The sequence below is a fragment of the Dryobates pubescens genome, chromosome 5, assembly GCF_014839835.1.
Source record: "Dryobates pubescens isolate bDryPub1 chromosome 5, bDryPub1.pri, whole genome shotgun sequence".
Lineage (NCBI taxonomy): Eukaryota > Metazoa > Chordata > Aves > Piciformes > Picidae > Dryobates > Dryobates pubescens.
Window position 1 is genome coordinate 3,525,986 of NC_071616.1, and position 25,673 is coordinate 3,551,658.

At 40.1% G+C, this 25,673-nt stretch overlaps 1 protein-coding gene across 1 annotated transcript in view; it reads right to left on the reverse strand.

The window, feature by feature from the left end:
- FUT8 (fucosyltransferase 8) overlaps positions 1-25,673 on the reverse strand; it is a 114,768-nt gene that overhangs the window by 8,755 nt on the left and 80,340 nt on the right. The window contains exons 6-8 of the mRNA XM_054161427.1: positions 25,190-25,427; positions 5,953-6,199; positions 4,572-4,748 (exon numbers count right to left, since the gene is read on the reverse strand). Of these exons, the coding sequence (XP_054017402.1) occupies positions 4,572-4,748; positions 5,953-6,199; positions 25,190-25,427 (662 nt within the window). The remainder of the gene's footprint in view (positions 1-4,571; positions 4,749-5,952; positions 6,200-25,189; positions 25,428-25,673) is intronic.

Sequence of the window (25,673 nt, forward strand, 5' to 3'; positions counted from 1 at the left end):
TTCTCTGCTCTCTCCCCTTGTTTTGGAAACAGTCCCTGAGATGCTCTCAGGCCTGGTCTTCAACTCCATTTCATAAAGTTGATCTGCACTCACCTAACCACAGCTTTGGAACCCATTCCTTCAACCCAGTGATCCAAGCTCAGTGTTTATCTACTCAGTTTTCAAACAAGTGCTTTCATGTTGGTTGCACACACAGTGCTACAGTCACGCCTAGGAAAACGGGTTTCTTTTAAATACTCTGAAATATGAGTGTAATAGTAGCCATCCTTTGTGTGAGCAAAGAATCCTTTAGTCCAACATCCCATCTCCATCACAGGCTGAAAGGTGAGCGCAAAGAACAACACAGCAAAAGCCAAGGCTGTACTCCTCTCTTAGCTTATCCCTGTGTGTCCCTCTGCCTTCCTGCGTCAGGTGAGGGTTAACTCTCCTTCCCACTCACTACAGTCTTTCAGATTCTATTTAAAGCTATTCTTACCACAAGGACCACAAAGAATAAAGGGAAAAAAAAAACCTTTCTAAAGCTCTATAGCTAGCTTTTGCTTCCTTCTAGTCCTCTTCCATCTGTACTTGTATTATGATTAATGTAATAGTTACATGGTCAGATTTTGGGGCATTTTATTTCTTTTTAAGCAGAGCTCAAGCATTATCCTATTACTAAGATTCCTGAAAGTGTGGTAAATGAACAATAAAGAGTAAGATGTCATATTCCTACTGACAGAATCACCTAAATACAGTATTTTGCAGGATCCCTCCTGGCGTTCCAAAGCAAATACCCACACGGCTTCTTCTCTCTAACAGGAAAGGACCAGACTGTGCAGATAAAACCCAAGACTGGAAACTGGCATAGCACTGTTTTCTTTGTATCAGACTGCATACATGTGGTACATCTCCTTCACATATCTAAAAATAATACCTAATTCTTCTAGAGCTACTGAATAGATTCTGGAAAGCTATATACCGGTCAGGACAGATTTTTATATTTTCTTTCCCCAGGGAAAGGGAAAAAGAAGAAATCATAAGAAGGTGGGGAAGAGGCAGTTTAAAGCTTTTCTTTCCAGCAGCCACCAGCCTCAGAGAAGGACACAAACCAAGCACAGTTTGGAGACTACTATTTCATCTTATCACTACCCCCTGCAGCAGGTGCAAACCACAGAGAGCCCCAGGCCCTTGCCCTCAACTGACCTGGACTGGGGAAGTGTCCAGAGTGGGCAATGCAAGTTTTCTTCCCTCTGAAAGAAGAGCATGAGCATGTGTGCAAACAGATGGAGTCAAAAAAACATGTGTTTGTTCAGGTCTTGCTCTAAAAAGAATGGGCATTGTCTGAGCTGTTTATCAGGCTCAAGATCTCTGAAGCACTATGAATTCTATGCGCTGGGCATACCGTGACCCAAGGCAGGGAGAGCTGCAACAGCCATACCACAGATAGCACAAAGGGAGAAAAGACATTAACTTGCTGTTGTATAAGTAAATAAACAGTGAAACAGGCTGGGGAAAAAGCTTTCAGAAGAGCTGAAAAAAACCAAACACACACCCCCCAACCAACCAACCACAACAACACAACCACAACAAAAACCACCCCAAACCACCAAATCCACCAAAAAAAAACCCCACCAACAAAACTCACAAGGGAGACAAATTACTGCCAAAAAAGGGAAAAGCAAAATAGAGATGATTTTACAGATAAACATCCTGAAACAAAGTCAGTCTTCTATTGAATTTTAGTGCTCATATGGATGAGGAAGAGATTTAAACAGATTCATATATAAACCAGAAAAGTATTAGATATGGATGCTTAAGAATTTATGTGCATATACAGCTGTGTTATTTTGAATATTCTGCTTTAAAAGAGAGAAGATGGTTTAAGTATTATAGCCTAGAAATACACGTACTAGAGATTCACAACAGTATATTGAAAAGTATTCAAAGAACAAGCAGTTTATGCCATCCTAACATACCACTTAGCTAAAACAAATACAAAGGCCTCTGCTCACCAGTCGTCAGGTGCATTAGTACAGATAAGTACAGCTTACTCAGCTCTCAGCCACACTCCCCTAATTGTGTTGATCTACATCATCCTACTTCTGAAAATATATTACTTTCTTGCTTCTCTTGGAAATCAAAATAACAAAAGCACCCTACAGACTAATAGTACTGACTCCACCATGTGTACTACTCTACTTGCAGCTGGCAGACATCTGACTGCAAGGGAAGCTTCCAAAACATTTCTGTTTTCATGACTGAATAGTTTGAAATACTTCTCTTAAAAGAAACAACAGGCCTATCCATGTGCACACTGGCTCAATTTTCATTATTTAAATGCCAACACTGTTTGACAGCCAATCACTCTCACGTGAAGAGAGATATAATACCTAGTACTTACCAACATTACTGCACCCAGTAATGGATGCAACATCAGCTACTACAATACACTGTGACACCTGCTTTTATCACAGCTTGGCATCTCAGTGTGACTAGAACTTCTTTGACAGAAGTGTAAACTATTTTGTAGTTTTCTTCACAAGAGGAAGAAAATGTTCTTGATTCCCAAAACTTGACCTTAATCCGCCTTCAGATGCCCTTAAATGTCAAGTTGCAATCCTGCCTTCCCTGAAATCACAGAAGTGTTAAACAACTTCTATTTGACTGTAAGAAGCAGCAGGGTACAAGTAACATAGTTTACACTCACACAGAATTTCCTATGATCTGAAAACTCAGCAACAACAAATGAAAATTTCAATTTTTCCCCAGATTCTTTGTCTTTTATTAAGAAAATGTACAAAAAGGATGCTGTACTAATGAGCTGTATTGTAGATGTCAGTGAAAGAGTGATTTCGAATGGACCTTGAACTGCCACAGAAACCACAATGCTTAACAAAATTTGGTATTGATCTCCTGAGCAAGTCACAATTCCACCATTAGGTTCTGTTGCTATTGAAAACCAGGGATGTTCTGTTTCCATAGGTAGTGATCTCATTACTATTCATAAAGCTAAAGTGTACAGCGCTAGGGATTGGAAGTTCATCATCAATAAAGAAAAAAACCGTAACTGAAACTGTCAGAACCATAGTGAGGTCTGTATGTTACAAAGAGCAATTAAAGTTCTTTAGGGATATGTAAGGAATTAAATATTATAATCTCACTTTTGTACTACCTATCTTTTAATTGTTCAGATTTGCACTTCAAACTGTTCGTGCTACTGGGGTCTTGTCTCCACAAACACAAAAAAGCAAGGACTAGATTGCCATCCTCTGGAGTTGTGCATGTTGGTTGAGTTTTTCACAACTCCATACATTTAAACCACAGCCCTTTATAGATATCAAAGGAAAACAGAAACAGCACAAGTGAAAAACACAGGTTTGCAATGTTGCAGAAAATTCCTCCGCTATAAAATCATACTTTCTGCTTACCTCTTATTTGACCAAAAAACCCAAAAAACTCTGTAATCTAGTACATTAACTTACATACTTTTCCAAGCATGTCTACCAAGAATAGACTGAAAAAACCTGCCATTTTTGAGCTACCTTGATTTCTAAAAGTATTAATTTCCTTGCTCAGACGAAAAGAAACTGCATTCTTCTGCTCAAAGGTGGTGCAGTTTGGAGACAGAAATAGGTGCTGTTCAGTAGACCAACAAATAAATAGTATTCTAAAGAAAAACATGCCAACAGGTATAGCAAATACACTTAAATTTAATGCATCTGAAATACTTATTCAAGATTCTACAGCCATAACCACTATAAACACCATAGCCCAAGAAAAATACAGTTGACTATGGAACATTTTTCTTGCATAGGCATCTGCTTTCTTTCATTAAGCAGAGGATTTTGCCAGCTCTGTGACACCAGGCAAAACATGTAGCTGAACAATGTATTTTGTCATGTCAGGATGAAGTAAATGCACAAATGCATGCATCCTGTGTATCCCCAGGGTGCAGTACATGTAGAGCAGCTCTGGCTGGCTGGAATATCCTAGAGCTGCCATGTTCTGGTGAGCTGAAAGATGACAAAGACCAGAAATGGGACAATGTCACAGATCAAGAATCCCACATATATAAGGACAAACTTTAAAATTATTCATCATATAGGGTGAAAGTATTTTAAGCTGTCATGAACAAGATTGTTCTGAAAGAGTCATCAGGAGCTTTTCAACCAACTTTTCAAGTCACTCTGGCAACTATTCACAGAAAGGTATTCTTTGGACAACTGAAACTTTTACATTAATTAGCTTTCACAGTATTTCTAGATAGTTTGAGTTTAATACCTATTCTCTGGAAGAAGTCTGAAGTAGTTAGCCTTATTTTGTTACAAATACTTCCCCTTTACAGCATTGTTCTGGGTTTAAATATTCACAGGGATCTTGCTCAACTCTTCTGGATTAAGCTTTAAAAAACATACACATGAAGACAATCATCCCAGAAAGAGGAGGTCTGAGAGAAAAATCCAAATCAGTGGAAGCTGAAATGCCATCTTAACTGTACAAATGATAACCAAAATATTGACACCAAGACCTGTGCACGCGATATGCAGCCATCATAAAGCTAACCAGAATGTACAAGCTGTAATTCATCTTACTTGGATTTTGCTTCTTGCAACAAAGAAGGGTCATCTGTGGCCAAATACACTCTTTTTTTATCGATGTGCATTCTGCGAGCAAGAAGTTCAAAGCGCTCCTCAACGTGTACCATGTACTCTTCAATGGGATGAAATGCTGCCTCCGTTCCTACTTTGTCTGTCCTTCGAACATGAACTCTGGAAAAAGGCAGAAACTGGGCATTCAATTTACAAATACCTCAGCAACTGAAATTTCAACTCATCATTTCATGTCTGTGCTTTTAGCATGCATATTAAATCCAGCCCCTACCTAAACCAAGGATGGATTAAAACTCATTTATGTCCATCAAGACACACTGACAACACGGAGCCGTCAGTCTGTTCTTGAAGGCAATAGAATAGTCTTGCAAGGAAGGAAAAGGATAGCTGAAATAAAGGAGAACAAAGGAGATCTCATTATGGCACCAAAGGTATTCCTTTTGTGCATGTTAAGTCATCTGGGGGAGCTAGGCAATGGTTGATCGATACAGGTCAAAGGCAAAAGAGAAATATTTGCATCATGGACATACTGGGGCACCAACTACAGTACAGGCTTTGAATAGAGGCTGCTAAAAACATCTTCCCTATGTGCTGGGAGCCTAACAAGTGTTGCAGTATATCAGTGCTGAAGTGGCCTAAGGACTCCATGGCCAAAGTCAGCTAACATCGGGGCACGCCTAATGGGTACTCCTACAAAAAGAGAGACTAAGGATTGAAGAAAAATTTTGGCTAAGGAAATAATAAATATTTGCAAATTCTAGTATGGCAGCTGCAAAATTTTTCATGTTACATGACAGTAAAACCTTTCTTCCACAAGCTGCTCTTTATTGCCCATAGGTGCTTTCCTTCCTTCTCTCTATTTCCCCAACACAGACCTTTCAACTCACAGTTACTGCTAAGAAACAAGAGTGAGAACAGCAGCAGCAAAGGCACACACTATGATCAGGTGCAGCTAAGAACAAAATTAGCTGTGGACTGTGGCATGTAAAATGTAGCCTGGTGTTCAGGGGTTCAAAAAGAACACCAAAACAGAAAGTGTTTGAAACTCAAGCTGTAAGGTAATTACACAAATTAAGTTCTCTATCACCTTACTAGGTATAAAAGGACATATATAAAGACCTTCTACTGAGCTGCCATTTGCATGTCTGTACAACTGTAGGCAGGTAAGTATGCTGAAGTGCCTGTAATCAACCTGCACTGTGCACAGTTACAAAATGACAGCTTCACCTAGAAAGCACCTTCTCTCCCCTCAAAACACCTGAGGCTTTTGGATAGCCATCATGAAACAGTTTGTCCTAGACTGGGATCTCTATAGATACATATTAAAGCATAGACAGTGAAAAAAGGAAAACTAAATACCCACCCGATCACCGGATGTTTGAAACCAAGTTTCCTTGTGGCTTCCTCTATTTCTTTTTCTAACCAAGGCTGTGGACGGATCAAGTATTTCACAAACTGCGAGACCCACCACACTGCAGGATCCCCGTGCACACGAATTAGCCTATCGGCAAGGTCTTCAGGGACAGCCAGCGGTAAATAAGGTGGCCGTGGGTGTAAGCTGTCAACAATGGGAAGTTCCACCACCTGAACATCCTTATCATTAGCCTCACCTGTTCAAAACACACACTGGGATCAGTCAAGTCTGTCACTTTATTAATGAGCGTTATCATTGACAAGTAACATCCCAAACACATCAGCTAATCTGTATTTTCACCTTCAAAAAGACCACCTAACTCCTGCTCTGTTTTTTCAAAACAGCATTAAGAACAATCATAGTTTAAGACTAGATTTCTGTACAAACTGTACCTAACAATCCCCTCCAGTGGAATAAAGTTGAAGGTCCTTGCATTCTTAGCAGCTGGTAGTTTACAAGACATAAAAGGTGTTCCCTGCTTATGTATTCATACCTTTTTATAAGCACCTACACCGTGGCTGTGCACTAAGGCTTACTGGGACAGATTTGTTATCCAAAACACTTAAAATTCAGCAACTTGCTTAAGAAATAAACAAATAAATATTTCAAGGCATAAGAAACTTAAAATCGTAACTCCATAGCCCTGCTGCTCTTCTGAGTACATTTTATGGGAGTAAATCTCCACATTTCAGACATCCATAATAACCACTGGGTTAGCCACCCTGACAGAAGACAGAGAGAGGTAATTCCTGTCTTAAAGAAATTAAACCAGAATCAGCAAATTAATTCCATAAAGAAAAAAGTACCAGGCACTATACAAGCATATGACTCACATACAGATGAGAATGTTATCTTTCAAATACTAACTGAAGGGGAAGACAGACATTTTAAATGTGAATTCCATTCAAGGCTCAACAGCCACTAAGTATCTTTAAAGAGTTTTCACAAATTACACAAACATAAGTGTCACTATAATCGACAATTCCAAGCTATTTTCATATAGCACAATACAAATCATTACCTTTTGAAACGCTGAACATTTCAGGTAAGGGTTTTAATGTGCTCACTTCCTCCTTCTCAGCAAGGTTTACTGGCAAAGATGGCTAGTTCTGTTTAGTGCTCACTGGCCAGGATAGAAAACAGTTTAAAATACAAGCAAACCAAACTCCTGTAGCTGCTGCTGACCAAGTAAACCCAATGGCTGAGAAAATCAGTTAGGTGCAAGGATAATGAGCCTTACTTCAAGAATAGTTAGAAATCTGCAAAACCACTTCTGTACACACTAAAAATAATTTCAGTGTATTTGTGACAAAATCCTTAAAGTATGACAAGTGCATGATGGAGTCACACATTGCCAGAATGCTCCATTAACACTGATGAGCCTACCAGCGAAACTAGTCAGAATTCAGCAGTAATTCTCTGAGATGTGGTTCATTAAATAAGGAAAGTTTGTTATGGCTAGGGACGTTTTCCATTAATTTTAATACATTTGGAAAATCTGCCCTCACCAATGTATCTATATGTTCATAATTCACCACTGCACTGTGTAACACCATTGGCTGATGGCCCTTTCCATAGTCTTCCAGAAAAATTTCCCCTAGAACGTGTACTGCAGGTATGCATGACACCTTTTCAGTCAAGAAGCCAATTCACATTTTTACTACCTATTATATCATCCTTACAGGAAAAGATTTAGAAGTCCATAATTGTACTAAAAATGCAGAGTTTTCTTATAAGATAAGTAGTATTTTATCAGTATGTCTTTGGAAAGCTGCAGTAAAGAAAACCAGCCTGAAGCCAAGGCACTGCTAGATCTGGTGCAGGTGTCCTCAGAGGTCTAGACAAGAGATGTTCAGTTTGGTGATGGTCTGAAAAAGCACTGGATGTTCTCTCCTTTCTACCCTTTTCCCCCAGCTAAGAGCAGGGCAAGAAACAGGGAAATCTGCTGCAGCTCTTTAGAGGAGGATAAAGCAGAGATGCCGAGGTGCATACAAAAAGCTGAATTTTTATTAAGTGTGCCATCCCTGACAAATTTTTAAACTTCATTCTATCATTGAAAAAAACCAACATGCTGTTGTGAAAAGACAGCCTTCTGGAAAGTCCTCCTATTGATAAAGCTGACTGAGCAACCTGACCCACTCCCTAGCATTGTCCCTGAAATACACCCAATACACTTCTCCATACCATTCAAAGAGAAGAGCATGCTGCTGAAAATCTCCACAGGCTCTCTTTAAGGCTTTGAGGAAAACCAGATTGCCCAGCAATAACTAGGAAAGCTCTCAGCATACAGCAACTTTGATTAAAAGATTCAAAATTCACAAGAATATCAAAGAAGGGTGTGGGGGAAAAAACCACAACATAGTTCAGCTTTCAACTGTATGTGGTACATTGTTTGACTAGTGATGAAGTTGCAAGACTTGCTGCGAATCCAAATCAGTAAGAAACAAAACCGATTTCATTAAGGCAAAACAAACAATTTGGTTGTGTAAAATTAACTCCTAGGTCAAGTGTGAATGAGTGCACTTTGAGATATGAAAACCCATTTTCCTCCTAGGTCAAGTGTTAATGAGTGCACTTTTGGATATGAAAAACTACCTTTTTGCTAAGAAACTGAAAATACCATATGGTTATTTCACAGAGAAGAGGAAGAGTTCCTTATTTTGTGAAACAGCATGAGACCCAAAAACTATTGGAACTGCTACTTGACAGTATGGGTAACCAATGGAAAACCATAAAATGAAATATTCATAAATACAAACCAAAGAATGTGGTGTTTATTGTAACTAGGAACTTTTTTAATGGTTGCAGAAGCCTCTGGTGCTTCACAACTTTTGCCAGTTACTGACAAAATAGTTTTGACATGCACAGCATTAAGAGAACACACTAACTGCTTATTTAAAAAAATTAATTAAAATCAAGCTATCAATATGGTCATCATTGTCTTCAACAGTGTCCTGTTTTGTTAGTGGCTTACATAAAATCAGAAGTGGACAAGGAGCATAATTGCACTTAGTCCACACATAAAAACTTTGGATAGAGCACTGCTCCCTAACACTGCTGCTCAAACATCTGCGCAGTCAAACATGCAGAGGGGAACAATTCTAGGAACTTTTCTGACAACCTCCTAGTTTTTATTACCTTTATTACCATTCTGAACCATGACACACACAAAAAAGCTTCCTATTAGCCTTCACTCACTTTACGAAGTATGAGATAGCCAATGTGCAATCAGGAAAACTTCTGGCAAGTGTTTGCTTTTGTCCTGGACAACACCAGTGGAGTAATTTTTCAGTAACCTGTGAGAGTAAACAGCTCTGCAAGAACAACATAGGGTGTCTTATCCTACTGACCTGTTGTTTTGTGGTTTTGGTTTTTCCCCCCCACCCCCAGTGTTGAGTGGAAGGTTCTAACAGACAATTTTATACTCTTTTCAACAGAAATAGTTTTAAAAACTGTGACAGAAATTTTGGGTACCAGGACATGGGTTTAGCTGACTCAGAAATACGCTGCAATCACAATCAGTGACACTGTAGCTAACCAGAACTCAGACAGATTGATGGCAAGCACCGACAACACAAACACATGAAGTCAGAGTTTTGACTGATACAATTGTAGCTGTTCCACTGAAGAAAGTGATGTTGGGTTAAAAAAAAAGGATCTTTTTCTCCACACATCTCTTCAGTTTTTAAGCTAGTTGTTCTCTGGAATCTAAAATATATCAGTTCTTCCACTTTCAGCTGTGTTTAATTAAATCAGGGATAAACCATAAAAAGTAATAAGACCTTCTAATTTCTCTCATGTTGGTAATTCAAATCACAGTACTATCAGGTCAAATTCCCTGCTTGGTGTAAGGTCCAGCTTTCATATTCGATCACAGGATTATTCAGCTTGGAGGATACCTCTGGAGTTGGTACAGGTCATTTACATTTGAGTGGGTATGTAATAGCCAAAGTACTGCAACACTGGTAATATTCACACTTTACCATAACAATGTCCTCTGGAGGACAATCACAGAATGTACAGAAATTGATTTGTATTTAGATGCCAATTGCACCACCTAGTTCTGATTTATCACCAGCTTTTGGGTATGTCTAACACTAACAGATCAGTAACACAGTTTCAATTTCCAGGAGTCCCACTGACTGCTTTTTAAACATCAACATGAGCCATGTGTATTACAAAAAGCATGACTTTGCTTCCTTGCCATATCCTAATGTGCCTTAATCACTAACTTTGTATCTCCACAAGGGTTATATAATTTTTTGTATTGAGCATAATCTTACCACCTACTTCTCAGATTTAATCTTTTTCCTCCTAATTCAAAGCCCATTTGGAAACTGATACTGTTTATATATTTCATATCAACTTCTCTGAAGCCTGACAAATGTTGGTTTGACCTTTGGAATTTGTCACAGCTCTACTGAACTAAGGTCTCCAACCTGAACTGCCCCACCTGAGTGGACACTTCTGACCTCATACTCATACAAGAGCCCTCAGTGCCAGAAATGCTGTTAAATTAGTACAGGCAATAGGGACAGGCTGAATTCCCAGCAGCCTCCTCACTGTCTTGCCGGTGAGTGTTCTGTACTGCAAAGACAGCAGGTTCATGGTTCATCAGTTTCCATGCTTTTCTTTGCAGAGCAGACAAAGCATGGACACTATGCAAAGTTATGGTGTGTGGTACTACTTATGAACTGTCAACTAGCCCAAAAGAAAAGTACCTTTTATCTGTTCTGCGCTGCACACTGCATCTCTGGGCCTTTGCAAACATTGCCAGAGTCGCTCAGTAGGCACTTTGTGCATTTTCAACACGAAGTTTTTGAACTTGGTTGCTGATCATATTCTCACTAGCCTTACACTACACACTTCTTTTATTCTTTTATCTTATCAAACCTTTTAAGGCAGGCAAGTATTGAATAAATCTGGTGCAACTCAGTTTTAAAGAAACTGAGAAGACAGTTGGTTTCTTTTTCAGGTTTTTTATGTTATATGGGCAGTGTTGTCCCATTTGTATACCAAAAAGGCTGATCCTTGACAGCTTCAGGTGGAAATAAACAAAACCATTTTCAAACATCCCAACACATCTTTTATTACTTTTCTCAGCCCAACATACCCAGGGCTCATTTCCTGAATCCTCCCCTCTTCTCTCTTGCACAACTCTTGCAACTACCCTCAGGTACTCCCATGTCTCCTGCTGCTGCGTGCACTGCCTGCCTGTTGGAAGTGACACCTGTGATCAGTTTCTGCTTCTCACTTCCTGACTTCAGCAGCTGTACACATCTATCAGGCTATTTTGAGGACTTCAGAGATTTTATCAAGACCTACCTCTTTTTGGCCAAATTTGGCCAAAATTCATTCACTATTCAGAACTTGTATTAAGTTAGAATTAAAATAAAATAAATAAGGGCAGGCAGAAAGGTACAACATGATGGCATGCTTTTGCTCTCAAAAAAAACTTGGCTAAAATAATTCTTTGTCAAAAGTACTGTTCTTATCATCTTCCACCCAAAAAATCAGGATTTGGAAGGTAGTCTTCTTTCTAGGTTCCACTGATTTTCACTAGCATTTATTTTCCCATGTCATCCTGGGTCTTTGCACATCAAAACCACAACATAAAGACAAACAGTGCTCTTACTGTCCTAATAAAAAACCAAGATTCCAGTGAATGTTCTCCTTCCTCCTGTGCCTAGTGAAAGCATGAACTGAGTGTACCAACTTCTGCATGTCTCTGACAAAACTAAAGCAGCAGCATCTACTGATTCCTCCAGGGCTTCCATCCCCTTTTTAGTGAGCCTAGGTGAGCTGAATTCTAAAGACCTCCATTTCTGTTTCAGTTCTTGTGGCTTATTAGAGGCTTTTTACAACAACTGTCACATCACTTCAAGAGAACATTAAAAAGTAAAGATTTTTCCCTTCCTCAGTTGTTTAGACAGCCAGCATGCCAGCTGGAAAGTTTACAGATGGAGTGTGCGGCTGCACAAATTGACTTCATCTACCAGTCAGCAAAGGCATTTTCAGCAGACTGTCAAACTAAGTAGAAATCAAGAAGCTTACTAGCAATTTATTTTTCCTTTTATCTCTCTGTATTCAAACTGCTTTTGAACAATGCCTCATTCCATCTAAATAGCCTATATGAAAGGGGTACCTGTGAAGAGTACCTGTGAAGAGATCCAGCTCCCTGACTAGCAGGAAATGCCACAAAATGTATTTGCAAAGGCAAACGTACTTCTCTAAATGAAAAGGGTTCTTCCATGTTACCCACATTTAGCCATTCATGAAAACCAGTCAGAGCTGATGATTTAAAAGTAAGACCTTACATAAGGATAGCTGAGATAATTTAGGAAAACTAATTTTGGGATGTGATTTGAAATAACTCCACCAAAGCTTAGGTTGTCTTCTCTGGAACAGAAGATAAACTGCTTACTTTTATAATAACTCTTCAACAGCTGCAAGAACTGATCTGCAGAGATTGATCTCTGACTTGCATATGCTAACTGGACACAGGACATGCATATAAGCCTGTAACAAGTTTGTATATGCATGCAAAAATTAAGATGGCCTCAAGGTGAAATTTTAGGAGACTAAAAGTTCCCAACATGAGAACGGAGCTAAATATTTGGAGATGCTTGTCCAGGTGTCTAGTATAGAAGGGTTCCCATTTTAGAGAAGCCATTTACTGTCTTTTTGAATTAGCAGATTTCAGCTTGAGCTCCCAGTCTCATCTTGTCCTAATTTGAACACTTGAAAGACTCTTCTTTCAAGGAATTAGTAAAAATACCCTCATATGCAAGTCCAGATGGAACACAACCCTCAAGGTGCATGTAGACAAAAAGGTATTTTAGTTGGCCATGAATAAAACAGCAAAGAGTAAAATTGCTATGCTGTTGGAAATTCATAGAATACTAAGCTGGAAGAGACCTCAAGGATCAAATTCAAAGCAAATTCAAAGCATGCTTCACCTTAACAGTGCATCTGAAAGAAACACAGAAACAGGGAGGCATTCCACTTCATACATTCTACTAACATAAGAAGGAGAAAAAAAGCAAGAAAATAACCCTGCAGTCATGGAAAAAAAAATTCTGGTCTTGAGTCACACTCTCCTGTCACCCCCTCCAACTGTCCTTCCTAAAGAGCCTGTATCTTCCCATTGCAATAATCCAGTCATGGGAGCACCACACCTCTGTGATGCTAGTAAGACCCAGAGCCCTTGAGGCATGTGCATGCCTCTAGCTCCTCTTTTTTTTATTTCCTCTTTTTTTTATTTCCCATCCTATCAAAAAAAGTAGGCTTTGAGAATCCTAAAATATCACCTTGAATTACTGGCTGGAGTGGCTGGTATTCCTTTGTGGAGCTCTTCGAGTGCCCTTCTGCTGACCTGAGAGACTCCCCATTCACCACATTCCCACTCTGCTGAAAGCCCTTGCCTTGAATCTGACCACCTCAGCAATGCGCACCTACAGCCCAGAAAGCCAGCCGTATTCTCACTGCAAATCAGCTAAGCCACCAGTTTTAGTAGAACCACTTAAACAGGCACTCTAGTACTGATGCCAAAATACTGAATAGCAAACATTCACCACACTAAGTGTAAGCACAAGATTGTAAGCAAACACATTACTATGGTACACTGACCACTGGATGTGCTTTCACACTTCCCAAGTAGCCAATACAAAGATCTCACCACTGAACGTGTAACTATGGCTTGGTTCTTCCCCATTACCTGCTCTTATCAACACAGATTTGTACCTGCTGTTGCATTTCACAGTCTCTTAATATACTGCAGAAGCCTTCTGTAACTGTTCACAAATAATTTTCATTTTCACTAAACCAAATACCTCATTATCACCAGAAATCTTGCCAGCTTGCATTCTCTCTCTCTGCCAGATGATACATGAAGATGCTGAAGTGTAAAGTTCATACCCACTCTCTACTAATCATTAATTTCTACTCTTTGCTCTGAAGTTCCCTTTAACCCAATTTCAGATACATCTTCTATCTCTTAGTAGTTTACATCTGAGGAAAACTTCCAAAGTGCTTTCTTGAAGTACAGAATATTAAATCAACTCAATTCTTCCATGCCTATCTGGTTTTTGCCTTTTTCAAATAAATTTACTACATTTATGAGACATTATTTCCTTCTATAAAACTCCTGTTTCCTCCACTGTAACATTTTTCTGTGTATTCCCTAAACTGGCTCATTCTTTCTCCCATCAGTTTGTCCAATATGTAACCTGTGATGTGCTAGAACCCCTTTTGAAAACCAGTGTTCCTCCAGCGACCATCCACTCTGTAGAACACAACTATAAACAAAAGCAATTATAAAATCATACCAATTGTAAACAAATTGTTTTGCTGTAAACTGCTGTCTATGGCACTTGTTTGGAAAAGAGCATCCAAGGTGTGCCCTGTGAAGAAAGATTTAGAAATGAGAGCCTCCCTAAGCTCTTCCATAATGAGCACGGATAAGTAGTTTTACATTTCACACTACAGTCTCATCTCCTTCCAGAACTCTTTTCATCCCTTGATCATCTGCTGGCCCTCTGGACTTTCTGGCAGGCTTGCTTTTTCTGATGTGTTTGAAAAAGGATTTGTGATCAGGTTTTTTGCCTTTAGCAAGCTTCCCTTCAAAATCTTCTCTGGCCTTCCTTAACTTGTATTCAGATGTAATGTGCTAGTAGAAATTGCATTCTTTCCTAGTTTTCTCATTTGTATAAAATTTGTTCAGGGTTTCGTAGAATTTTTTTTAAATGCCTTTTAACCACATCAAGCAACTACATCAAATCTACCTTTTGAAAACAAGAGTTTTTTGACAGGTGGTACGAGTTTGGTTCCTGGCTTTTGTTATGTAATCTCCATAGTGCTTGTAAGCATTTTGTTCCCATTTATAGGCAGAGTCTGATTTTGTTTTTTCAACCCATCTCCATTTTTTAAAGGCAACACTGTAGCAGACTGTGTGGATTCATACCTTTGCTTCATGACATCACCTGCTCCCCTCACAAATTTCTGTGAGTATTGAAGCATTCCCTAAGTTTCTGATATGCTGCTCTGCCAGCAACACCCACTTCAAACAAGGAATTTCAGCTTCCCATTTGATTTGCAGACTTCTGTTTCTTCTGGTACCTTCTTATCATACTAGAAGAAAATGCTGCTCTTCAAGACAATCAGAACTGCAAGCTGAAGACAGCTCTAAGATATCCTTGAAAGTTTCAATGATGTTTTTCTCCCCTGGAAGAGAGGACTCTCTTTCTGAGTCCTATGAGATACAGCCTCATAGATTTAACATATACATACCTTTACAAGTGATATAAAGCCTTACAAGAAATACATAGTGCCCTACACCTAGAAATTCCTCGCCCCACTCTTCCTCCCCAGACAGGCTACACTTGATTTACATGAAGTTTGTTTTCTAAAATAAATTTTCCTTTTTTTCTTAGCTGAGCAGGTTTGTTTTCCTCTACCTAATTCACTTACATGGTTTCTCTTATTTGGTCTTCCTGCCAAACTAAATTTCCACTGTCACTACAAAATGTTGAACAGTGGTATACAACAGGGAAGTACACAGTGTACAAAGAAATTTGTATACAAAATGTCTGAGCACATTCCCACTGGAACATGTCAGCTATTGACAAGATACTGTATGCAAATGCATGGGGGGGGGGGGGGGGGGGGGGGGAGGAGGGAAATCAAGAAAATCCAGACTGTGAAATAGCTGCAATCTGCATATAATCTCCTTAAAGCATATATTAAACTAACGTATCTTCTTCAAGGTAACAGCAGCTGGTTTTCATGCCCAACAGTGGGGAAAAGGAAAACTGAAATGCTAATTGGAAGGCAGACTATTAAACACAAACTTTAAGGTGGGTTGCAAGAGGTCATGACAGATGCTGTGCTAACCTCCAGACCACAACCCTTCTGAAGAGTTCTTTGTAATTCTCAGGTCTCTGAACAGAACTATGCCAGTATTTTTCAAAACCTGCTCCTGTATTTCACCACTTGATGCTACTTCTCACCAGCTGTAGAAATGATTTCCCAAGGATTTTCATTTCTCTGCTATGCCTGCAGTGAATGCTAGGCCACTGAACAACAGGACAGGATTGTAACTACAAATAACTTTGATGCATGCTATACTTCAAAATTAAGCTAAGGGTTAAATGTCTTCATCTGGATAGACTAGACTAGACTAGACTAGAATAGACCAGACCAGGTTGGAAGAGACCTTCAAGATCATCACGTCCAACCTATCATCCAACACCACCTATCCAACACCACCTAATCAACTAAACCATGGAACCAAGCATCCTGTCAAGCCTCGCCCTGAACACCCCCAGTGACGGCAACTCCACCACCTCCTCGGGCAGCCCATTCCAGTGGGCAATCACTCTCTCTGTGTAAAATTTCCTCCTAACCTCCAGCCTAAACCTCCCCTGATGCAGCCTGAGACTGTGTCCTCTTGTTCTGGTACTGGTTGCCTGGGAGAAGAGACCAACCTCTGCCTCACTACAACTCCCCTTTAGGTAGTTGTAGAGAGCAGTAAGGTCACCCCTTAGTCTCCTCCTCTCCAGGCTAAGCAACCTCAGCTCCCTCAGTCTCTCCTCATAGGGCTTGTGCTCCAAGCTCCTCACCAACCTTGTCGCCCTTCTCTGGACACACTCCAGCAAGTCAACCTCCTTCCTAAACTGAGGGGCCCAGAACTGGACACAGTACTCGAGGCACGGCCTAACCAGTGCAGTGTACAGGGGCAGAATGACCTCCCTGCTCCTGCTGGCCACACTGTTCCTGATGCAAAGTTTCTCACCATACTAGTATCTTCTGCTGTATCTATCTTACTGGTCCGAATTCTTACAGCAAGATTTGGCAATCTGCAATACTACATCCTTGGAAAGTACCTGTCACAAGACTGTTAGGAGCTGCTGTAACAGAAGCGGATTCCTTTTTCCCATTTTCAGACAATGACCTGTATCATATAAAGGCATCTGTACCAATAACATATTGTTAAAATTCACTCCAAACCCATTTTTTGATTTTGAACAGCCACCATTTTGCAACAAGCAAGAAACTGTAGCAAAAACTGAAAAATATTTTCAATAAGGTAACCTTGGGGCTCTGATTTAACTTATTTTAGGGCTAAAGGAAGCCTGGGCTCTTCCCTTTCACTGCAAAATGCAAAACCATATGTACATATGCCCTTCCTAAAAAACGGACAGAAGAGAAAAAAACCATGAATATACCCCAAAATTTTCTTTTTACTACACGTGGGTGTTGGAACTGACTTCAGTCATGTTGCTGAATATCTTTTAAACACAATTCTCTACAGCATTCTGAAGATTTTCTTTAATTTCTTTTTTATACATATGTAAGAAGCCATTTTTCCAGAAACTATTTTCTATGTGAATAGAAGTTAGTAAGAATCAGTTCATAGCAGGGAAAAAAAACTACAAACTTCTCCATCCAGGGTTCATACCAGGGTCACAAATCATCTTCTAAATGACTTGCAAAGCTACAGCAAGGCACGGTGTTCAGTTTGAGATCCAGAAAGCATCAGTTTGTAGTTACACAGGATGTGCATTTCCACAAAAGCAGCACTCTTCACTGGTGCACTCGCAATGATACAAAGTGTTATGTGCCTAATTCTTAACAAGTGTCAAAACTGAAAAAGACATGGAGCACTTCGACCTGGTTTGCTGGTGATAACATCATCATAAACAGAGGTCAATAATAAAAATAAAAGCCCAAACCCATTTCTTCTACTTAGGTCTCATGACATCAAACTCCTATCAGGGAAGAATAGAATTGCTTTTGAAACACACCGAAATCTTTGCCTCGTTACCCCTGCGTGATTTTGAATTCACAACTATCGGTTTCATTTTTATTTCTGAATATTATCTACTCAGAATATTTCTGACTCAAAGACTTCTAATCAGAAGTGGATTTCAAAATGTTCCAAAGGACCTTAACTATAAAGTCAATTTTCAACCACTAGAAAAGATCTTTTTCCTAGAATTTATAACCATAGAATACATAGAATAAACCAGGTTGGAAGAGACCTTCAAGATCATCGCATCCAACCCATCAACCAATCCAATACCACCTAAACAACTAACCCATGGCACCAAGCACCCCATCAAGTCTTCTCCTGAAAACCTCCAATGTTGGCAACTCCACCACCTCCCCAGGCAGCCCATTCCAATGGGCAATCACTCTGTGTAAAACTTCCTCCTAACCTCCAGCCTAAACCTCCCCTGACTTAGCCTGAGACTGTGTCCTCTTGTTCTGGTACTGGCTGCCTGGGAGAAGAGACCAACATCCGTCTGTCTACGACCTCCCTTCAGGTAGTTGTAGAGAGCAACAAGGTCACCCCTGAGTCTCCTCTTCTCCAGGCTAAGCAACCTCAGCTCCCTCAGCCTCTCCTCGTAGGGCTTGTGTTCCAAACCCCTCACCAACCTTGTTGCTCTTCTCTGGACTCGTTCCAGCAAGTCAACCTCCTTCCTAAACTGAGGGGCCCAGAACTGGACACAGTACTCGAGGTGCGGCCTAACCAGTGCAGTGTACAGGGGCACAATGACCTCCCTGCTCCTGCTGGCCACACTGTTCCTGATGCAGGCCAGGATGCCATTGGCCCTCTTGGCCCCCTGGGCACACTGCTGGCTCATGTTCAGTCTACCATCAACCAGCACCCCCAGGTCCCTTTCCACCTGACTGCTCTCCAGCCACTCTGACCCCAGCCTGTAGTTCTGCATGGGGTTGTTGTGGCCAATGTGCAGCACCTGGCACTTGGATGTGTTCAATCTCATGCCCTTGGACTCTGCCCATCTGTCCAGCCTATTGAGGTCCCTCTGCAGAGCCTCTCTACCCTCCAGCAGATCAACTCCTGCCCCCAACTTGGTGTCATCTGCAAATTTACTGATGATGGACTCAATGCCCTCATCCAGATCATCAATAAAGATGTTCAAGAGCATGGGGCCCAGCACTGATCCTTGGAGCACACCACTAGTGACTGGCCACCAGCTGGATGTGGCACCATTCACCACCACTCTCTGCACTCGGCCCTCCAGCCAGTTCCTAACCCATCGCAGTGTGCTCCCAATCCAAGCCATGGGCTGACAGCTTGGCCAGGAGTTTGCTATGGGGAACGGTGTCAAAGGCCTTGCTGAGGTCCAGGTAGACTACCAACTCTCACTCCAGATAGATCTGCAGTGACATTATGTATAATAAAGTAGGCTCACTAACACAAGTCAAACTCCCTCCCTTCTCTGTCCCATCTTTCTATATATGTTTTCCTTCACTGTAAGATCAGTTGGTTAAATGAATTTGACTTCCACTTGTCTCTAAGACTTGGCTGCTTTTATTCCACTTGCAGTTCTGTTAATAAAGTTAAGTGCTGATCCAGTGAAAAGGATTGCCATCTGCTCAAAAACAACATCTAACTCTGTAGCCATACCTTGTGTTTCTTTCTATGGACTTACACAGCTTGCTCACAGTTTAAAAAACATGTGAATTTATTTTTCCTTTTGTTTTTCTTCTGTTGCAGTCTCCTGAGCAGCAGTTGGCACAAGACTATTTAAAATAATTGACTCTACTGGTGTCTGCCCAGGGCACAGATAACTCCACTGCCAATGCTCCATCCAGCCTTCCTCATGTCTGCTTCTTCACTGCCTACCAGTTGACAGTGCCAGGTGGGTCCCTGAACCACAATAACATTCTTCAATCTCTTACTGTAAAGCAGATTTCTCGGGCCCCTTGGGGAGAATCCTTTCCTATTTATCAACATCCATTCTGAAGGCCAGAAAACAAAACCATGCAGTGTGCTGGAGCCTGGCCATGGTTCTGGAACACTTGTTACCATTCCATATCCCCCACACACTTAGATACAAACCAGAATCACACTTCGCCACTGCACGCATCTAAAAACTCAGACTGACCTCACTACAGCTCTAAGGTTCTTCTAAGAATTACCACGTCCCAAATATTTGTACATGTTTACATATAGAAATGTCTTCACCTAGACATCTTACAAAGACCCTTCACAACAGAAAATCTATGCTGTATCAGTAGCTTGACACAGTGGGAAAATATAAGACAGACTGCTCTTCTGCTCTCTTCTCTCAAATTACCATTCCCCTCTATGCCTCACAGTAAATCTGCTTGAATGTTTAAAATGTAAATAATGAAAGTCAGTGTATAAAAAAGATATTAAGAATTATAAATGGATCCATTTTTTTCTGCAAGATTTTACCAAGAAGAGTGAGATAAAGGAGTAAACCATAATTCACACAACTGCAAGTTATGCAAGTTGAAGTGTTTTTTAGGCTAATACTAAATATTCCTCCGATTTATGCACAGGACCTACTGTCAAGGAACATCTAGTTCGTGGAATGCAACTTTTTTACTTGCTGCTATTAATTCTGCAGAACTTGTTCATTTAGTCCTTTTGATTACAGTTGCCTGATTGGCTTTAATGAATTAAAAATTCATCCCATGTACCCACTGTATCCTCTTTATTGAATTATACATATAAACATATTCATTAATTCATATTTTAAGATTTTAGTTCAATGAACAGTTAAAACTGGCACTACCATCAAATGAAGAGCTCTGCCATTTTCTTCCCCTCTGGGTATCCCTGCCTTGAAAACATTCACTTGTCAAACCACAGCTAGAGGCAGCAAAGTCAATATTTAAAGGTAACTGCAGGAAACTGCATTCCAGGTTTCCAAGTCCTCTTTGCAGGCCTTATGGGAAGGAGCAAAGGCTGTTACCCTAGAACATGCAGAGGGCTTCCTCACCTCCATATCCTTCCATTCCCCGTCATATCATGTAGGTAGGATTTCTAACCATATATTCCTCTGTCCTTCCTTTTTATTTGTTTTCTTTTCCTCTTTATTGTATAGGAGTTTGTTTAATTGTTTTTTATCTCATTCTTCTAATGTGTTAGCATTTCTCCTGCAATGGGGAATGCCACCAGGACATGATAAATCAACAAGTAAAAAATGGTAGGAAGAGCCTACCCTGGTTTAGCAGTTGCTAAATAATACTAATGCTCAATAGAACTAACTTTTTAAAAGAAAATTGATGAAAAACTGAAAGAAAACATGCCTTCACAAGTTTTCTGTATTTTGGCTCTTATTACTAGGAAGTCATTCATGCTCCTTGTAACAGTTCCTGCCTGAATTATTCACAACGGTTTGGCCAGAGATCCCAAGGAAGCATGAACCACAAGTCAGTGACAACTGCAGGCAGGGTGCAATTTTGACATGAAAAAGAGCATGTATACAACCATCTCTTAAGATATTTTTTTCTCTAGAACTGCATTATGAAAGTGAGTCAAACAAAGGAAAATGAAAAAGTATGCCACAGTGTAAAATAACTGCCATAGAAGTCTAAATCTTTTAACATATTTAAGGTAGAAGACCTGATCTGCAGGAGCACCCCGTGAGTCAGAACAGCTCCTGCCTGAGATGAGGGAGGAGATGACCTCTAATCTCTGCACAGCGCAGAACATGCCTTACTTGCCTTTTGCTATCAGACTAACCTCAGCTTGCTTATTAAAGTTCACCTTACTCCTCACATTCCAAAAACATGCTCATTTCATCTGACCCAGCCAACTTTAGCTTTTATGCCTAGTCAGGAGAGGGCTGAACCAATAATGATTTAAATTTATACATATTCTCAGCTCATATAAGCCTCTTTAATTCTTTGTAGAAGAGATTATTATCTGAGCTGTTCTGGTGAAGATAAACTTCAGAAACATCAACACTTTGTTCCTAATAGAACTAAAAGTGTCAAGCAGAGGAAATTTAATTAAGAGGAGGAAAGATTAAAAAAACTAATCTGTAGATTTAAACAACTTTGTCATGAAGCAAAGTTTACTCTATTACCTATGCAGGTCGGCAAATTACATGGAATTAATTCTTTAGGAGGATACACAATCTTCTGACTTGTGGGTCTACTGCTGTAATTTACACTGATAACTTGCTGCAAGTGTTCACTTGTGTGAGTATTTTTGAAATATGATTAAGAATCAACTTTATTACTAAAAAAACCCATATAAGCAGCACGATAAATACACTACAGAGGAGAAACATTTTGTTTATGAGAAAAGGGAATTTACACCTGTGCATTCTGGTTGGTTTAATTCGAAAATCTAGACAATCCCCTGCTGATTGCAGAAGTTAGAACACAATTAAAGGTGTGGTTTGCAACCAAACTTCATTCAACTACAGTCAAGAACTTCAGACCTCTTTGTCCGTGTAAAGGTACAGGGATTTAAAAAAAAAAAAAAAGAAAGAAATCAAAATCTATAAACTTAGAAAGATATCAAATACAAGACAGGAAGACAGAATGTCCTTTAAATTTACTGGCAAATGAATAACCAGCGAAGATTCCTACTGAAGCTAGTAGCAGAAATCAGCTGTCAGGGTCATTCTCCTTCAGTGATGACAGCACCACAGAGGACTGGCGTTTAACCCCATGCAGGCTAACAAGAGACTCTTTCACACCTCAATGGCTGCTATCTCTAGAATATCAAAACTCACATTAGTGGCACTCATTGAGTTTAAAAATCTTTGATCCCACAGAGCTGATGTCACACATTCAGCCTTCACTCTGATTTGAAAAAAACAACCACAGGGAGTGAGTGGTTCCTTTAGGGAACATTATTTGTACTTGATTAGCAAGAGCCCACACTGCCAGGAATCACCATCTAATGGAACCCAATTTTGTGACAACACATTCTTTTTAGGCCATGTGTGCCTAAGTGCTCCAGAAAACTGTTCCACAGGTTATTATGCTAAATGCAAGGCTCACCATACTGCCTGTGACTAGATTCTGGTGCTACACAAGACAGCTTGCCCAGAACCGTGCCCAGATGGTGGTTTCATTTGCTAACTTAGACTAACATGAATAAAACTTCATCTAAAGTTTTCAATGTCAGTTTTCCATTTCTAAGAATTGATTTTTGAACTGGCCAGTGCATCAGGCAATTCACCACATAAGCCCAGGGCACAGTTCCTCACTAAATTGCTCATCAGCCAGGTAATAAGGATCTCCAAGACCTACTGGATCCAACATGAATAAGAAATGTTACTGATTCTCTGGCAAAACACAAATGAAACACACACCACCACCACACTGCTCTCAAAACACCAGCAAACTGTACTATCCAACACAACTCACAGGAATTTTCGGTAGGGAGGAAAGTAACTACAAAGCCATCATTCCAAGTAGTACAATTAAACATACAGACACTTTCACTGTATGTAACTAGACATTCCTGCAAGGCATCAGTTCTGCCTAGATCAGGCTTGAGCACTACAGAATTTAAGTCACTCTAGAAGGAGAGCTGAAACCTGAGACCCATGTCAGAACAATTTGTCCCTATCTGGAAGTAGAGATGGGACACGGCCACATGTACCACCATTTCCAAACCAAAAACATAAAGTGAAGGAATAAACCATTTACATTTTTCTTCTCAGCACTTATGTTTATTTCCAAGTCCAGTGACCAGTTCAGAGCACTCCTGAAAGACAGTGTAACCCTCTACATGTCAGAAAGGAAGGAAGGGGAATATTTCTTGTGACTCTAGGACATGGGGTGCAGTCTCTGATGAGTCTGAGAAAACTGTATGCTGCGAGAATGTCTCAGCAGTGCATTGTCTCTTACTGATTAATGCATCCACACAATTATCTGCTGAACACCCCTACACAAGTTTTAAGAAATCCAAATCACGACTGCTGCTCCAAGTATGTCCTTCAGGACACGCTGGAAGGAAATTCTTGGGTTTGTTCTTCTTATCTGTTTTCAAGCAGAGAGTAACTGAGGAAAAATTCCCTTCTGAGGTAAGATTAATGTGTCACACGCCAACCGCCAAAGCTTGCATCAGTGCTGATCAACAAAACAGCTATAGCCTGCAAAGTGGCACAGTATCTCCCTTACTGTCCCAGTGTAATTGTTTTTGTCCAGAGCTCAGTGCATTCACTACCCTTTGTGGGCTTATCTACTCATCCAGTAATTATTATGTGGGCTATGATTGTCAGTAACACATAATACCATTAAAACTAACACTTCACTTCTCTCTAACCCAATTGTTTAACTCTTTTCCCCAAGAATCTCCTTTTATCAATGAAGGCATCTCACTACACTTACCTAATCTAGAATAAGAACAGTTTGCTGTATTCTTCTTCATGAACTGTATCTTCCCTTCAACTATTTCAATACTTAAAAACTCCCACTGCAATTCCAGTCAGACTTAGGAAAAAATAAGCAAGCCTAACCAAAGAGAAGTCAATAAAGTCTGCTTTGAAAAGCTGGCAACTGTACACATAAAAATTATCTAAGCTGAAATTCAGTTTAAAAAAAGATAAAGTCTTCCTAGAGTTTATCATAACTTGAGAGCAAATAAAGTTATCGCATGGCCAGCCATCTCCAGTGGTGCTGTGTAACTACTCAGCTTCGGGAAACACCTGAAAAATGTTTTAAATGTATTGAAAATGTTTTAGATGTGTAGAAAAACCTCTAAGCCTGTGCAGATGTTAGTAACTCCTCAAGATGCTGGTGGTGAGAACTCAGTTAAATGAATGCTGTTTACTGTGAGACAAAGCTGCCTGATCCTCCAAACACAGATGCCCATCTAGTTATCCCAGGACTGCTCAGCCCAGTGTAAGAAGGGATCAACTGACTGACATACAAATAAAATGCTGTCTTAACTTTCCCACTGCTTTTACTTTGTGCCTGAACTTCAAGTCAGCTCAGTTTACATTAAAACAGTTTCAATGATTTAATTTTTTGTCAGGTGGTGAATGATTACTGGATATCATTTCCTTTGAGTTTCTTTTGCTCTGTATTTGAAACATCCTTCACTGTTTTGAAGTTTATCCACAACAGCTCTATTCAATACTCTCTTCTGATAAAAACAGGGTTCCTATCTGGCACATAACACTGTGGCTGACTGCTGAAGGATTGTAACTTGCATTTGAAATGTAAACATATCTCTGCCAAAGCACAGAGATACCTTAGTAAGGGTTGTGATTTTTTTCAATACAATGTACAAATAAGATGGAACAGATGCTTATGTACAGAACTGCAGTCACAGTCATTAGGCTCCACATAACATTAAAGAAAGAGGTATCAAAACAGGTCTGGGTGATTCTATCTATGAAAGCAAAGATAAAAGTTTTGAGCCATAAAGCCTCACCTGACCAGTGCCCAGTGGTGGTACCTGACCTGTCGGTACACGTCTCGCTGACAGGCCTGAACACGGTCTCCCAGCCACCGGTGGCGTAGCGCCAGTTCTGAGACTCCAGGATGAGCGTCCGCTGTGTGCCGTAGGCAATCATGAAGCAGTAGACTACATGATGGAGCTGACAGCCATAGCCACAGCCTTTGTTGATATTACAGACTAGTTTCTTGGCCTTGCTGCAGTCCTTCGGGTTCTGCAAGGATGGACAAAAACGTGAAGCTGAAGAGATCTACACAAAGGCACACTTTGCTCTGGAAAGCTGACAAATGTCATAAATCACACAAGCCATCCTGCTACAACACATCTCACGTTAAAATGGATGAGCAAGCTCCAGCTCCATGAAAATTTGATGTGAAATCTTCCCTGCGAACATGAACAGTTATTGAGCATACTTCACTGTCCTAATGTAAAATAGAATACCTTCAAGATTTTAAATTAC